Below are 18,116 nucleotides of genomic sequence, written 5' to 3'. Positions count from 1 at the left end.
CAAAAATGAAAAAAGGAAACTTAAAACAAATCCTAGGAATATTTTGCGCTTCATAAACGTTCGGTATATAATTGGCTACTTATGCGCTAATCTCTACGCGTAGAACACTACTGTTGCGGCTGCAAAACACTCATATTACCCATCCATTATACCTACATATTGCGCTCTAATGCTGTTTTTTTTTGTGCGAGAGCCGGTAGAGTAGGTAGCAAACACAAATGAAATGAGAACAACAGTGAATAAAAACAAAAAGAGGAAATAGAAAATTAGTAACTCAACGAAGTATAATAACACTATACGATAGTGATCAGGAAAAGAAAACATAGGTGCTAAGATAAATAACAAAAGAGCTAGCAAATTTAGCAAGATGCTATGTTAATGTTTGGAGCCCATTGTCTATGAAATAGTAAAAATGTTCCTTTGTTTGGTTTTTACTTCTTGCTCTCTCTTTCTCGCTCTCATTTGATGTCATTCATTTTTAAATCGTCTCATTCATTTATCTCGTTTTCATGTTTTTTTTCAGTTCTTATTTTCTCTTCCCCTTCAGCTGTCTAGTGTCTCCATGTTTGTAGTACTTAGAAATATATAACTTCTGCTTTGAATATTATACCTATATACAGTGTTATTTCCCCTTTTCTGTACACACTACGCCATTTCGTGTTTTTTGCATAGATAATATGACTTTTATACCATTTTCCCTTCAAGAGTTTTATCCATCCACTATGCTCTCTTCACCTCTTTTAATGCTTGTTGGTTTTTTGTTTTCAATTAGTACTAGTACACCTTTTGTATGCTGTTACTTTTCCGAACAGTTAAACCCTACTAAAACATGAATGATGTTTTACATTTGCTTGTTGGATTCTTAGTTGGTTTTATGTGATTTATTCTCTAAATAAAATGTTTACCATTTTGCTTGCCATTTTCTCTCGTGTACACCGTGAATCATTTCGGCATGATATACCAAATGGGTGATACACCAAAAAGTCACTACCGTATAGCTTGCTTTAGTGGAAAATGTATCGAAAAAGAAGTCACCGTCCTTTTTTTACCACAGATTTAAGTTTGACCGATTTTACATTTGGCGTACCTTACAGTACAATACACAGAAGAAAAAGAGCTGTGCAATGAGCAAGGAAATTAAATCACGTTGAAAAAGAAATAAAGCCACAGCCTTTTGAACAGAAAAAATAACACTCACAAAAACGGGAGCTAGGGTTCGCATTCCGTGCGGTGAATTAGTCTAAAAGTATTAGAATTATTAGGTGGCAGTTCAATGGTGAAAATGTTCAGTCTTCGTCTTCATAACCGATACGTATGCGCGCCCAAACACACTCTATATTTCGCTATAAACCGGTTTGTTTTTCGTACACAAATAACCGGAGTGAAGGATATAGTTAATTTAAAAAAAGTCTATTCCACTTCCATAACTCACTACCCTTCCTTTTTTTACTAATGAGTAAACTTTCTGCATTGTAAACCAAGCAAACTTTCGAAATATTTTTTTTTATTTCTGTGCTATTCTCCCGCTATTGAATATTAAAAAAAAATGATCCTAAAAGCACGGCTAACCTGGTAAAATGAACACATCAACGAGGGAGAAGACAAACATATGCGCTAAATGGCAGTTACAGAAAAGGGCTAGATGGAATTTTCCGTTAAAAAGAAATCCTGGGCACATTTGCACATGATTAATGAAGAGATTACGTTTCCATTTCAGCTTATACGAGGTAAACAATCGTCGATCGTGCTGATACCAATGCGATCATAATTTTGTCAAAACTATAAAACGATCGTAGCTGCTAACTCGAAAAACTAATGCCTAGAATATATTTGTTACTAAATTATTTGAGCAAAATCGAATGCTTCACGGAAAATATAAAAATTGCCAACCTATCAACGTTTGAGACGTGTAAAGAAAGATCGAAACTTTAGTAGGAACGCTGAATATGAACCAACAGAAAAACGATATTTTCATGGTGCAATAGTAGAGTGTGTGTAAACGAAAAGATACACAAAGCTATAAGTATAACACATTTGTAAACTAAAACGACGATTTTTTGCTAAAACATATTGCGATGATCGAAGGCTGGCGCTATGTATCTCGGTGCTGTGGTGAATAATTTCTCTCCTTTCCTTACGCAAAACGGTGCCTATTTTCTAACGCAATGAAAATCAGGTCGGGTTTGTATTGCTGCCTCCCGCCGATCCACGACTGGTCCGCGTCGAACCGGTCGCCGATCCGGACGACGCGTTCGAATGCTCGTCGTCCCAGTTCCAGTCTTTGCCCTTAGGTCGAAATTTGGCCGATTTATGCTTGTGATGATGTTGCTGCTGATGGTGCGAAAGGTGATCATCGTTATCTCCACGAGTAGCACCTCCTCCTTCATTTGGCACGGCCGTGACGGAAGCCGCAGGATTCGACTCCGTTGGTAGAATGTTGAGATTGTTGGACGATCCCGGCCGGTGAGGCCTTCCAGCAACAGCAGTAGTAGTAGCACTAGCGACTGAATAATCCTGCTGTTCCATCGGTTCCCCGACACTTATGGCACTGTTACGCCCACCGCTCAAACTTTCCTCGTACTCCTCCCAGTTGCGTTCGCGGAACTTTTTCTTGTAGTGTTTCTCGGACGAAGCGGAGGACGATTTTGACTGCCGCTGGTACTTTAGCGGGATGCCCAAACTGTTGGTACTGTTGTTGGCAGGTTGGACCGTGCCTGTTGGCGCAACATTATTACCACCACCATTGCCGGGCGGATGTAACAGGACTGTCGGTTGTAACACTGCTCCTGTGCTTGCTGCTCCTACAATAGTGGTGTTACTCGTGGTCGAATGCCCGAATAGAAGCGGAGGACTTGATGTAGGACTCGGTGTACGCGGTAAACCCACGTCCGACAGTGGCGGACTGTCGACGGGTTCGGCGGGCGATGACTTGATGATCGGCACCATGTGCTTCATCATTAAACCACCAGCAACCACGGTGTTGCCACCGCTACCACCCACGTGATGCCCGTGTCCAACTCCATGACCACCGGACACGCTGCCTATACTGCTGGTGCTGCTGTTACTGCTGCTACTGCTAATACTACTGCTGCTGCTACTGCCCGCACTAGCACTGCTCGGCGGTACGTCCAGCTGAGACGATGAAGACGAAGACGACAGAAACGTTCGACTGTGATCGCTCTGATTGATGCCACTGTCGGGCGAGGTCGTACAGCTTGCCGATGACGGTGGTACGTCCTCGTTCGAGCGCCGCGTTTTATCCAGCTCGGTTGAAGCGAACGCCACCAGCCGGTCGAACCCGGAACTGACGCGATCGTGCCAGCTTGACTCATCGTCACCGACCACATCATCTAAAGGCAGCGAGTGTCGAGGTTGAATGGAAAAGGTAAAACAAAAACAGAGCATTAGTATAGCCATACTGATGAGCCACGAACTATATGTCGTACAGTTAGCAAAATAATGTTATCACGCAAGCAAAAAATAAAATGACAAAAGAAAAAACTATCCCGAATGCTTTCACTAAATGGTGCAAAGAAAAGTGTCCTACGCGTAACAAAAATGTAACGCTCGCACGTGTTCTTAATATTATTATACTTAATACGTTTTGAGAAAGTTGTTGGATTGTCAATAATAACAACGAATTATAAAGTTATTGCTGACTGTTAAAATCTTGACAATGATCAAAAGAAAATTTCATTAAACAAATTAAATGCCAATGGAGTTGTGATAATATTCACAAATGTGAACTCTAACGCCTTAAGAATACAGAATTAAAATCCAAACATATTGCGCATTTCACGTGGAAAATATATACTGCTTTTGATATCAAAAAATAAAATGAAAATGAATGACTAAATGTGATACAACATAAAACACAACAATCATATCTAAAGTTGAACAACTACACACCACCATCACCGCCATACAGTTGGAATATAAATATATAGAACTATTGTTACGAATGGTAAAACTATAACCACTAAAACCTCTCAACACACATGACACAATCGTTCCAACTAACATTTGCTAGTACTACAACAAATTATAGTGTAAGTTTAATTAGCTTTTCGCAACATTAACGTATACACATTGCTAAAGAAACACCAACCGTAACCAACGAAACAATTGAAGAAATGACTACTGCACTGTTGCTAAATCGTGGTATGTGCGGCAACGGATAAAACCAAAATAGACAAGTGCGATATTATAGGTGCTCGCTAGCTAGGGAGTGCTAAGAACCACTGTCACCAAGGACTGTAATAATCGTTCATAAAATGTTTTTGGGATGCAAAACCCGGCAAACTCAAGAAGTAAACAATCACGTCCAGCAAATGGGTACACGCAGTTACGGCATTAACAATGGGAACAGCAAATGGAGTAACAGTAAAGGAGAGAGAAATTGAAGCAAAAAAAAACACACACAAAACACACACGTGAACACGGTTACACAGGATCATGCAATGGGAAATGTGTGAAACTGTTCGCTGCCGGCCGCAAGTTTGTAAAAATAATCACATTACTAACTTCGCGTCTTGTTCTTGATATATCTTCTTTATAACAGCACGGTCACCTCGTTCGCTCGGTTCAGCCTACGGTCGTCTGTTCCAACACATTATGGAATCGCTGCACGTAGTCCTGTTTACGCGGGGCCGTAGCCATACTATGCTCGGTCTATATTCATATATATTGTGCTGTGTCTATATATTCATCATATCATCCCCATCGCTCCGGTTTTTCGTCCTTTTTTCACACTTTATGCAGTATTTTGTATACCTTATCTTTGTTTTATAATGCTATATTGTTTTTGTCTCTTTAGTATAATAATAAAAGTTATTTTATACATAGTTTAATGTACATGTTACTGTGTTCTTGTTAGTATTTCTTTTTTAAGGACAAAAGATCCTTTCAGTGTGACACTTTATTTACATTTTTTTTTATTCTCGTAGAAAATATCAACTCAAATACCAAGGAAAAATAGTATGGGTTAAGTAAATTAAGTTAAATAAATAGATTCATCGAAGAATTTAAAAAAAATAACAATTAATGTCCACTTTGTAATAGTTTTTCTTCGATACAGTAAAACAAATATCTTTAAAAACTTTTACCCTTTTTCCCTACCACGAACACACTTTATACATCTTCACTGTTCATGGATTTTTTTTTGTTTTTGATTAATTTATCACTTTTTACATCATCGTATTGTTTATTTACACTACACGGTTATGGTTTCTGGTTCCCATTTTCTCCACAGTACATTTTATTGTGTAATGTAATTGTTGTGTTTATGTTGTAATGAGTGATGAGTTCCTACAAGCTTCGTAGAGTTTATGGAGAACTTCTTTCAATCTTTCTAGCTCCCTGCATCATCCTGATTCTATTTTGTCTCTCCGATTAAGATGACACGACTAATCAAAGATGAAAACACGAAACAGTCAAAAATTAAACCATCATGAATCTAACACACCCAGAGAAAAGGATTGAAATAATCACACAGATAAACAGTTGGATTATTTTGCATGGTGCTTCTTTAAATGGCAATTCCTGTGTCCTTTAACTTTCCTCGTGATTTCTAGATATTCTTTGTGAAATAATTACCATTTCATAAATCGTATTGTAATATTCCAGCGACCTCTGTTAGAAATGTCTTTTCCCAACCTCTTCCTAATGTTATGCGATTAATGCTTATCAGTATATATGGGTTGATGGGTTAATACTGATGAGTGATAGAATGTTTGCACACACTGCGATGCCGATCTAACTCACAACAGATATCGTTAACTAATTCAACTCCATTTGATCTTTCCAACCCGATGAATAGATCGCAAAGATTAGTCTTATCTGTCTTTGTCGCGTCTTAAACGTTCGAGCGTAGCCTACGGAACTTACCTGTGAAGCCTCATGTGGGTTTTCAGATGCTTTTCGTCACAACCTTCCTCTTTTGTCCCCACGGGTTTTATGTGCCATACACGGAATTTCGTGGAGGCAGCACGGTGACGACCGGACAGACCTCGATAGTAGAATACATGCTGAAGCTAACGGTCGTCCATAAAGACCGAAAGAATGGATGGTGTGCAGTGTGTGCTTTTTATGTATCATATACGCCTTTACTGACACTTTGACTAGGTCTCTTCTAAACGGAGGATTCGCTACTGTCTGCAACGAATGCGGCTGGTTCACTAGCCGCAATAGCTGCAGCCGTTGCTGCATTACCCGATGCGATTCCGTCGCCGTTCGTTAGATGGGGCTGAGAGAGGGAGGAATTGGGCGTTGGATGCAGTGGAGATGTAGGCAAATATGGATGCTGCTGTTCCGGCGGCAGTTCTCGACGAATCTGGTACTGTTGCTGCTGCTGTGCAGCGGTCATAGCTACGCTGGAGGCGGTATGTTTGAAACTGCCAGACGAGTGCATCGCATTCGTCACCATCACAGTGATCGGCTCTGCCGGTGGCACTGTCGGGGTATGGGTTGTTGCTGGTGTAAGAACGTCCCGATAATGACCACCGGGAACGGTGATAATCTTCACCGTATTGCTTAGACGTGTTGCGGACACCGCGATCGATGCTTTCACATCGTCAGCAGCAACAGTACCAGGTTCGGTGTGAAGAACGTTCACCTTCGAAGGAGGAACACAACCACGACCAACTACGGTACCCAAGCTACGGGGAAGTGTTATGCTAGTGTTACATCTCCGGTCACCATCACCGCCACCATCAAGACGTGTTCCATTGCCAGCAACGGTCTGGCACGGTGCTATAATCAGTCCCCGTTCCCCAACCTGACCGTTACTACATCCATCATTTGAAAGGTAGGATTTGGTGCTGCTGGAGGTACTGGCAGCAGTATTACCGGTGCCTAGTTTCGATCTGCCAGGTGGTTTCGGTTTGAACGCATTGAGAATTTTGTACACTACCGGCTCGACGGCAGATCGCCCACCAGTTGCAGATGCAAGGCATTCCCGTCCGTCCAACGAGAGGTCGTTGGTGTTTATCGTTACCGTACCAGTGGAGCGTTCACCATTTCCGGTGGTGCACTCAATCGTACCGGTAACACTGTTGATTATGATAGTGGTAGTAACGTTAGTAGCGTTAACCTTGTCACCATTCGCGAACACAGTCTGTGAGGAAGTGGAGGAGTTGCTGGAACCGCTGTCTTCGGTGCGATAAACATTCGGTGGTAGCTTAGCCTCGCTGGTGGATTTAGCTTCCACCATTGCCATCGTAAATCCGACAGGAAGCGGCAATGGTTTTGGTGGTGTCTTCCACTCGGTAGGAGGCACCGTACTCGCTGGCCTAATGCCAGAGGTGTTGGCGATTGTTGCAGCGAACACACTAGCTGCACGGTCTTTGCTGCTACTAGTAGCGTAAGAAGCACTACCACTCATCGTACCAGCTGTAGTTGGAGGAGTAGTAGTAGTGGTAGTAATAGTAGCAGGTGTAGTGTTGGTAGTAGAAGAAGTAGCAGTGGTAGAAGTAGTAGTAATGGTAGTGGCAGTCGCGATCAGTCCGTGGCCTAAGGACCAATATACACATAGTGTTTATACAGTATAACACACTTAATAAATTATCTTTTAGGTTGTGGTTTATGCTTTACATCGCGATCGTGCTCAAAGCCAAACTTCTTCATCCCCTCCTACACCCATCTTTTCCCGCACTGTAGTATGCAAACAACATACGAAAGCATTCACACTTCACGCTACGTACACTTTCCATGAGCGAGGATTGTTTGAAGCTTGTGTTTGTACATGATATATTCTCTGTTACTGCATTGTATCAGTTTAGATTTGTAAGAGGGATGAACAGACTGTTATTTGCTAGCGATGTAAAGGGGAACATACAAACAGCTGGGAGTTGATTAAAATGAAAATATATGATACCTTACGATGAGAGTTGCACGAGGGACAGGTTACAACGATGATGAATTAATTTAACGCACATCATTATGGGGGTTTGCTTCTTGGCAAAGAATTTATCGAAAAGTTACAAAGTTTTTCTTTATATAAATCATACATGCTACAATAATTAGGAATCCTTATACGGCATAGTGCTCGTTATGTGAAAAATTTAACAAAGTATCTAAAAAAACATACAAAAGAAAACATTTAAAAAGCGAATAGATAATGTCACCAAAACATAACAAGTGCATGGTCATAGGAGACTAACGAACGTTGTGTTTTTATCTACTGTTGCAAAATGGAATTAAAAAAAACAGAATATAAATTTACCGCAACTATTGCAACAAAAAGCACAGAAAACATATACGAAATACGGTATTAACTATCAGATGATAATGATCAACCAATTTCACTACAGTGATGAGATGATTTATTGAGATCGAGAGTTTGATCGAAAGAGAACGAAATAGAGATGATTCAGGTGGAACGAAGGAGATACGATGTATAAATGTGTGTGTGTGTGTGCGGTGCTATAAATTGTATTTCATCTGCAATTAATACTGTGTGAAAATTGAATAATCTATGCGTGTAAAGATAATGTTGAGACACTGTCTCCAGAACTCCAACAACAGTGCAAACGTAAAATAGGAAAAGATCAATGCTTAGGCAAACTAAGTTAGTTATGATAGTAAGATGGTGAAAAGTGTACCCATGGTGGGTATTTCGAAATTGTTAAAGCATAATAAACAACCAAATAACAAATTGCTCTTCTCGAGCGTGGTTCTCTGCGTGTTATGGTATTAGCACACACATAAAAAGGAAATAACAAACAAAAACAATCCACGCACTCTTTAAAAGTTGATCGAAATGGATCGTGAAGAAAGCTAAGAGTGAATTGCCAGCTCACACATAGTGTTGCACACAAGAGAAACAAAACCAAACCACGTTAAAAGAACAAAACTATAGATCACACACACACACACACACGCATTACTTGTACCTACTTCGGAGGGAACAGACGAAGGAAGGAGTTGGAGTCGATCTAATCGCTCGCAAATCGTGCACTATCGACAGTAGGTAGCACTAATGGTAGTAGGCGGTAGTAGTTCCTTCTAGAACATAATGAGACAAAATCAAAAGTAAAACTATTAACATATATACTGAAGGTGTAACCACCTACCACAGTACGGTGTGATCCTCAACAACACACCGTGATAATGGTTATTAGTGCAGTAAAAAAAACATAGCGTGCAGCACACAATCGTTCATTGCTTTGCAGAAACTATCGTAATGCATTCCTCCGAAGCACAACTGAACTCTTCTCTTGGTTTCTACACTTATGACGTTTTTTGAAATTGTTGCATATTCTTTAGAATTCATCTACAAACAGATAAAATGAAATGCAAAACCGAAAAAACGATAGAACATTTTACAGAACTTAAGGCAAAACGATGAGACGCTACATGTTAATAGGACGTTTTATATTCTGTAATAAAGTTAATTTAGATTTCATTTAGAAATGTATGCACGATGATGAACTTGATTTTTTAGTTAATAATATTTTTAGAATTAATTCATGCTAAATTCAAATTTTTCAACTACTCGTCATAAAATACGTACAAACAAAAGAAAAGCTGTGTAGAAAATAATTACTTCCAGGATAATAAATTAAATTACTTCTAAAGCCGATCAGTTCAGATTTAAATACCACAAGTTTTTGTATACAACATGTTCGAAATGTTCAAGACATCATCAGAAATCTAATGTTTTAAAAGACCGGTTAGGACATAGAAAGTTCTATCGAGAGTTATTTTAATGGTAAATGGACATGGGAATATACCTATACAAATTAAAATATTTCAACTACAATTTCGATTCTTTCATCAAACAACGGATATCATCATACGAAGGCACTATGGCTTATTGGCAATAAATCATCTCAGGACAAACGAGTTGGGATGCAGGTCTATGGGAAATAGTTACGGAAACAGCACTAGCATTCACCAAACAATCCTACCTAATTCAAGCAAAATGCATACCAAGCGTTAAATGATATGAGAGCTAAAACAGTTAACTAAAATAGTACGATAAACTTAAATGTGTGCCACCCAACAGAAGCAGGGTGTGTGCACTTCATCCGACCACATGCTTACCGTCAACGTCGTTGCGCGAATGGTGACTGTGGCGCACGTGTAACTGATGATGATGTCGGCCATCATCGACCAGAGAGTTTATTTCTGGGCTCATTACTAGCGGCGGTGCTACGAGCAATCCGCCACGGACACTGCCGGTGTGACCGACGATACTATTAGATGCACCGCGGGGTACGTGCAGCATATCCGGTTCAGGGCAGTCGATTCCGACCGCACTGGATGAAGTTGTGTAGAGCATCTTTGGTGGACGAGTACCAGGCGGATGTTCCACGATCGGTGAGGTACGTTTCAGGGCGTGTTGATGATGAGACGACGTCGAGGACGAGGATGATGTGGATGATGCGGATGATGATGAGGTGTATTCTGTAATGCATCAGCGAATTTGTTAAAAAATACTTTTTTTGTAGTTGGTTTGCACAGTTGGTAGTGCCATCGCCTATATTGCCACTTACTCTCAGACTTAATGTGTGCAGTTTGTACTATCTGAAGGCTTCCTGCGTGGATATTGCTATTGGTACTGTTGCTGTTACTGCTACTGTGATTAGTACCGGAAGTACTGTGATGAACGCCCAGATCACGCCGGTGACGCTCTTCATCCTCTTCCTTGATCTTCAGTGTGGCGATTACGCGTGCCTGCAAGGACGCTGCAAGTCCTGAAAACAAAACCACAAAAACAAGGCATTTCTTATAGACGAACTAAACCAATGGGGTATATTTTCAAATCCAATTCAGTATTTATGTGAACCGAATGATCATTACTACTCATTACCTTCCAGTGGTTGTCCACCATTTAAGCGATCCATTCTGCTTTCATCGATTGGAACGATTTCGCCGCGCGAGCGTGACATCATTCCTGGCTCACTCATCACCACTGGACCGCGGTGTAGATCCACCGGGTGGTTACTGCGGTGCATGGCAAGTGACGGGTGCTGCTGTTGATGATGATGGTGGCCCATCGAGGATGGTGAAGACAATTGGACTGGATGTTGCAGCTGCTGTTGCTGCTGGTGGTGCAACTGTTGCTGACGCTTGTTATGCTCGTCAGTGAAGTACGACTCGAGATATGGTTTCATGTCCGCTCGGGGCAATGCCATGTAGGGTAGTGCATCACTCGAATGATGACGATCGTGCGCACGAGAAGTTGACTGCTGGTAAACAACTCCGGGTCCTCCAGCTGCAACGCTACTACTACCCGGGGCCGGTGAGTATTGCCGTTGCGAAGAACCATGCGGCGATACGATGGAACTCGGTACGGTTGCGGAGCTTCCAATCGATCCCTTATGGTTCACTGCTTTCGGATTGTATGCCGCAACCTGTACGAGCGAAGCTAAGTTGCTTTGACCGTGTAGATGATGGACGGGCGACTTGCTACTATTGTCTCCGACACTTCCCGGTCTGGAGATGGGACTGTATGTTCCGCCACTGCTGCCCGGCGGTGGTGGGCCACCTGCTGCTACGTGTCCTGCCTCTTCCATCAGACGAATACTGACACGCTCGGGACGTTGCACGTTCGTGTTAATGACCGTATTGCCACCAGATGGACCCGTCGCATTTCCGGACGCAGCCGATGGCGGCTGCTGCTGATGAGACGACATGTTGATTGCAGCGTTAATGATTGACTGATTCGAGATCTCCAACGTGCGTTCGATCTCCCCGTTCACTAAATCGCCAATCGTTTTAACTGTGCCCAACCCACTACCTGCGCCACCTGTTGGACCACCTGCAGTACCGCCAGCCGATGGATGGGTTAATTTCTCTTGTGACAAATGCCTTCGAAGGGCCATCTTCGCCGGTGATACTTGCGTGTAGTCTGGCTGGGACGATGTCGAACCGGGTCGGGAATTATTGCCACCCTGCTGCGCCGAAGATCCTTGAGATCCAACACCGGGTGAGTGCGTCACCAGAGGGATGGGTTGCTGTTGGCCACCGTAACGTACCCCACTACTACCCACTGAGGAGGACGCTGTTCCATAATCGGCAGTCGGTATGCTATCGAGTGAGTTGGTAGATGAGCTACGAGAATGGCTCTGTAAGCTAACCGCCGATGTGTCGAGCATCGGCGGTGCATTGCCTGGCGTATTGCTGCTAGTTGCCCGAGGATCGTAACGGAAATTTTCCGGTGCCTTAAATTCTAGCATTTTTCCATCACCCATGGACGTCGGTATACCACGATGATGATGCTGATGTAAGGGGTGGTGTGGATGATCGATCGGCAGCCCTCCGCCATGTGCGGCGGCCGCATAAAGTAACACACGTTCCCGTTCGCGTTCCTGCTGCTGGATGATTTGCTGATGCGTGCTCATAACCGACGATCCTGGCGAATGGTGGCTCATCCCAGTTACCGATGAACCCTTCGAATAGGGATACTTCGAACTAGGTGAGATCTTCGCAGAAGGATTGCCAACCATGGCACTACTACTTGCCGGTATCGGTCCGGTGGGATGCATTTTGTACGGAGACGTTGGCACAGGTGAGGTCGAAATCGAGGTACTGGTGTTCAAATGGTGTGCGGCACTGGTGATAACATTTAACATTCCCTGTTGTTGCTGCTGCATCTGGAATTGCTGGTGCTGCTGTTGATGATGAAGGGATTGTTGCGCATGAGGATGGTGCGAGTGATGGGACAGTTGCTGCTGTTGATACTGTGATTGACTAACCTGCACATGCTGTTGTTGTTGATGATGGTGTACCTGTTGATGCGAGGGATGATGAGCCGAAGGGCTTGGGCCTCTTCCGCCCGACGTCGCACGGGCAGACATATCATGGGCGGTCATCATTTGATGCTGATGATGAGATCCAGCTCCCGGTGAAGACTGAAGATAAACTGTCGTCTTTGCTGAACCCGTCGCTGGAGTCCCATACCCACCGACCGCAGACGTAGCTGATTTTAACGGCGATCCAAGAGAATCTACCATTACGGACTGATGTCCTCCGCTTCCACTGCGATGATGGCCCTCACGCTGACCAACACCGGTAGATGAACCCGAAGATGGAGGTACAGTTACCAGCGGTGTACTCGCTGTAGGAGCCAAACCCGTTCCCGAGTTTCCTGTTTTTGGAGATCCCTGCAGTACGGAGGTGATAATACTCTTGAGACGATCCTCAAAGTTGACCACCTTGTGTGAATCGTGCAACTTTCCACTGCTACGTCCTCCACCGCCAGTACCACCAGACCCTTCTGATGTGTTACGGCCTACACCACCGTGAAGTTCATTAGAGGTGGACCCAGGTACATAACACTTCGGAAGCGATCCACCACTGCTCGTCGGTATCGACGACACGACGACAGCGGGTGGAAGCCCGCCAGAGCTACCACTGTTGCCACGATGATTAAGGTGTGCTTTGTTAATAGTAGAAGCGGGAGCAGGCATCAGCGCCGCATCTGGATGATGCAGATGAGAATGCAGCGGTGGTTGTGATTGCTGATGATGGGGGAACGCTTGAGAACTCGCTACCACACCTGATGGTTGTTGAGACGTCAGTTGTATGGGTGCCGGTGCCGTTCCAACCATTGCTTGAGATCCGTGCGCTGGAGCCATGCTAGCATGTTTACCATCATTGGTTCGCTCTTTTGCCGAATGTTTACCGGCTGCAAGAAGTTTACCTGCTTCGATCTGCCTGCCAGTTTCTAGGATTTTTTGTGCAAGAATTTCAGGATTGTTTTCCTCGATCTTGCCGATGTCCGGTATTTCGGGCCACTCCTGTGACCGTGTTCGATTCTCGCGAGACTTTCGTTGTGCCGATCTAGACGAACTACCAGAACCTTGTTTCACAGGCGCGTGAGGTACAGTTGCGGGGTTAGATCCAACTGCTGCCGGTGGTGGAGGATGCAAAGATCCAGCGCTACCGGAGATTCCTGTAGCAGCGGCTGGCATCGTGCGCTGCAACGGATGAATAGAATCGGACGTTTGTTTGCCGGCAACCTCCACAGGGATGTGTTCTCGCTCTCTGTTACTGCTACCGGTAGTACCGTGCACATGTACTGTATGTCCATACTGTTCCCGATCGCGCACTTCCGTTGCTCGCGCAACCGAAATAATTGTCGTTGTGGCCGCTGCTATGGACGATACGTTATGATTACTGCTTGGTGTCGATGACGCTAATCCTACCACCATCGATTTACGCTCTTCAGTTAATTTTTCAATCAAATTTAGCTCAGATTCAAGATTCGAAACCTGCGCATAAAGCTTCTTGCGTTGGGTTAGCGTACTTGCAATCGCTTTCAGTACCAGTTCGCTCGAGCTGGACGATGTTAGTTCAGCGTCCTCTACCTTGATGTAGGGCTGGTGCGAATGGAGCTGCTGCTGTTGATGCTGGTGCTGTTGTTGCTGTTCAGTAGTAAGCTTTGAAATATGTTGCATCACCAAACGCTTCTGCTCTTGTTCAATCACATTTACTTGATTCTGCAGTTTGGCCGCCATCACCTGAAGCTCCTTATGTCGTCCAACGATTTCCTTTGCCTTGCATAACAAATCGTTTTGGCTGGTCGTGCTGATGCCCAGTTCGTTCATGCGGGCCTTCAACAGTGCCACACTGTCATCAATCAGCACCTTGATCTGCTTCTCGAGCTGGCCGGCCCGATTCATTAGCCACTGGTTGCGTTCCTTCTCGCGATCAAACTGCTGCTGAACGTTGTCCCTATATGATGGTTTACGCATCGCTTCGATGGTCTTCATAAATTGGGCCCTACGACGAGAAGGAAATATATGTATTGATCAGAATGTATAATCAAAATAATTAAAATATTATATCCCCTTTTATTTTTGTCGTAACGAATAAAATTTTCAAGTCAACATACAGGCAGTCCCCGAGATACGCGATTCCTTGATTTTTGATATTGCATATTTGATAGCTGAGTTAGTTTATACCACAAAATCTATGCAAAAATGTGTAAAATTTGTGTAAAATAGCTTCCAATAACATATAAAACATTTGTTTTTAGTTTATTTCAATGTATTCTATCAAAAAGTAGCCTGGTTTGTTAAATTAAGTGCTGAGAAGGAAGTCAACTATCTAACTTTGAAGAATAAACAATTTTACTCCCTGATTCGATTTACGCGAAAATTCGAGATTCGCGGATTTTTCCTGGGTTTTATCGGACCGCTATAATAACGTATCTCGAAGACTGCCAGCAGTTCAATTTCGCTATAATGCGTATGCAAGATGATCGTAAACGAAAGCAGTTGAACATGCGTTACAATGTGTTACATCTGTAACGACCAGGTTCGCCAACCATAAGAATGTGAAAATTTTCAAGGATAATACTAGCGACATCTAGGAGTCAATTATGGAGTTAGACAGGCGAGGAGGAGATAGGAGCGATCGTTGCATTTATTATTCTACACTAGCGCCGCTATGCCGCCCATGGAACTCTACCGGCAAATAAAGCAATGAGGATACTTTCAGCAAGGATCACGGAAATATATTTATGTTTGCATCCGAAAAAATATTCAGCTTTTCAATTTAATTATGGACGAGACGAGTGCTAATCATTAAGCACCCATAAATATTATAAGGTTATTTGAATCCTGATGGTTTCTTATGCAGCTTTTGGCAACTCATGTAGCGAGTTTCAACTACACCTTGTAGGTCGTAGTCCTAGTCCTACGCAGTATGAAAAACGTGTTTTGCCATGAATTGCTGATATTCAGCAAACAAAATAAAACCAACTACATTTTGGGTAATTTTAATTATAATTACTCTTTCTTGACGTTAAACGTTTAACATTTCATGGGTTTTTGAATTCCGGACATCGTTTTACGAAAACGCTGTAAATGGACACGATGGCGTAATAATATCAACGTAGAGTACGAATTTAGGCAACCTACACGCTATTCTGAGATACCGAAAACAGTACACGTTCATCGACGTGTTAGTCGATACAGTGAGATCGTATAAAGACAGATCTTCAAAATCGCACAAAAAAGTGAACTGTTCTGATTCATTTCCATTTCGTTTGACATCATGAACACTATTAAATCACTATTTACAAAATGTATGCACACTTACTTGTATAAATCGAGCAATATTTGTAGAGCGTATGGGGTCTCTGACGGTGCATCAGGGATGTCCAGCTCGTTGTGCTGCATATCACCCGCCAGTGAGGTAAGTTGCTGATCCACGCATCCAGGTGCCGGTGGCAACCGTTTGCCTATCATCTGGTCCGATGTGCTCAGCAGCGTCTCATTATGGAGCAAATCCAGACCGGCAATATTGAGCGGCCGTCGTTGGCGCCCTTTACCCTTAACACGGCCTCGTTTCTTCCCACCAACCATTGCTGCTGCGGCCGCTGCTGCAGCCGCGGACGCCGAAGTACCAACGCCCATTTCACGATTGGCTGCCGCAGTAGCTGCTGCCAGTTCTGATTTCTTACCCGGTGCCTTAGTACGGGTAATCTTACGACGCTTTTTAGTGGCCACCGGTATTCGCCCATTTCGCAGAACCGGCGAATTGTTGTTCTCTTCCTCGGACGGACTTGTCTTGCATTCTTTGCCACTGTTCCAATCCGACCACGCTTTACGCGTCGTCGGTCCCACAACATCCGTATCGCTTTCCGACGTACTGTCATCGTTCGTGATCGTCTTAGGATGGTGATTGCTCTGATCCTTGCGAGACCGAGACGATCTTGTCGAATGTGAACCGCTTCCACCGCCACTTGTACCATCGTTATGGTTTTCCGTGCCCTTCGTTTTCAGCCGTTGAAAGTAACGCTCCAGCTTCGTGCGGTCAATTATGTGCAGATAGTACGAGACCGGTTTACCCGTCCAGGATACCGATCCCCTAAGCGGGCTCATTTCACTCACATGCATAATCGTACCGATGTCACTGAGATTACGATCCGTGATGCGAAAGTTCAACGGACAGAAACTCTTGGACGAAACGATACGTGCACCATCCCGCAAGTCAGCAAACCGTTCCTTTAGCTGATGATCAACATTAGGACCGAATGCAAAATTATTCACAAACACAATCGTGGCCGAGGTGATTTTCTCCCGGTGCTCATCCACAAGAAAGTCTCCCTTAATCAGCTCGTAATCACCGTACTTCTTGCCGAACCAACGCATCCACAGTTTGAACGTCGTGTTCATACCCTCGGCGTACTTGGACGGTACGTCCGCTTTCTCGATCCCGAAGCACACCTTGACCGGTGTTGAGGCAGCCATCTGCAGCACGACCTGTCCGACACCCGACCCCAGATCGACGAACACATCGTCCGCTGTGATCTTCACCTGATCGATCATCTGACAGATCAGATCGAATGACGTTTCACCGTACACCTCCGGCGAGAATGGTTCGTACTGGTTTAGCTTCTCCGGTTCCACCACTGCCTGGTTGTACACTTGCTGTATGATGTGCTTCAGCAGCCCCCGAGAAGGATAGGTGAACCGTTGGTTTGACAGTGATGTACCCTTTTCCTGGAGAAAGCAAAGAAAAAAACAACATGAATATAAATGCATCAATCGTAATCCGAGCTTGTAATGGTACTTACCAGTGCTGCTACACTATCGATCGCTCGATTGAAACGATCGCACAGGTTCTTCATCGCATCGTAATCACCCGTGTCGAGTTTGTTCAGATCGATTTCCTCAATAGCCGATTTGATTTCGGGCATGTCCTCGCATACCCACCGCACATTTTCGATCAGTTCGATGCCCGAATCGTGCCCCGTACCGATCGAAAACGGCCAGTTGTACAGGAATGGTTCCGCACCAGCCGGCGATTGCAGTTTCAGCTCCTTGTAGTTCGGGGTGGCCATAGCTGCGCCTGTACCTTCGTCCTGGCAGTTGTCACGTATATTTATCTATCGCCTCTTACACGGATATTGCTTCCGCTAACCACCGTCGATGGTTTCGCCTTCACCACCAACGATGCAGATAGCTCTCTCTACCGCCAACGTTCCGGCAATGTTGCACACAACTACTAGCGCAATTGACGTTAAAAGGTGTCACTGGTGTCAGTGGTGCAGTACGAGAGGTAGTGATCGCGCGTTACGACCGTTGCGTTGTATGCGCGTGGTTGTTTCCAGTCGATAAGATGTCGAAGTAGCGGTGTGCCAGCTTACATACGACTGC

The 18,116-nt window shown here is 43.9% G+C and overlaps 1 protein-coding gene across 1 annotated transcript; it reads right to left on the bottom strand.

Moving 5' to 3' along the window:
• Positions 1-2,172: 2,172 nt before the first annotated feature.
• On the bottom strand, positions 2,173-17,800 carry LOC128717892 (histone-lysine N-methyltransferase, H3 lysine-79 specific). The gene is made up of 6 exons (XM_053811568.1): positions 17,534-17,800; positions 16,054-17,459; positions 10,814-14,730; positions 10,497-10,697; positions 10,045-10,407; positions 2,173-3,350 (listed from the first exon to the last, which is right to left on the bottom strand). Exons 1-6 carry the CDS (start codon positions 17,798-17,800, stop codon positions 2,173-2,175), a joined length of 7,332 nt encoding a protein of 2,443 aa, XP_053667543.1.
• Between the last annotated feature and the right edge of the window lie 316 nt (positions 17,801-18,116).

The sequence above is a fragment of the Anopheles marshallii genome, chromosome 2, assembly GCF_943734725.1.
Source record: "Anopheles marshallii chromosome 2, idAnoMarsDA_429_01, whole genome shotgun sequence".
NCBI lineage: Eukaryota > Metazoa > Arthropoda > Insecta > Diptera > Culicidae > Anopheles > Anopheles marshallii.
The sequence above is the reverse complement of the archived record's forward strand: the minus strand, read 5'-3'. Positions and strand labels throughout refer to the sequence as shown.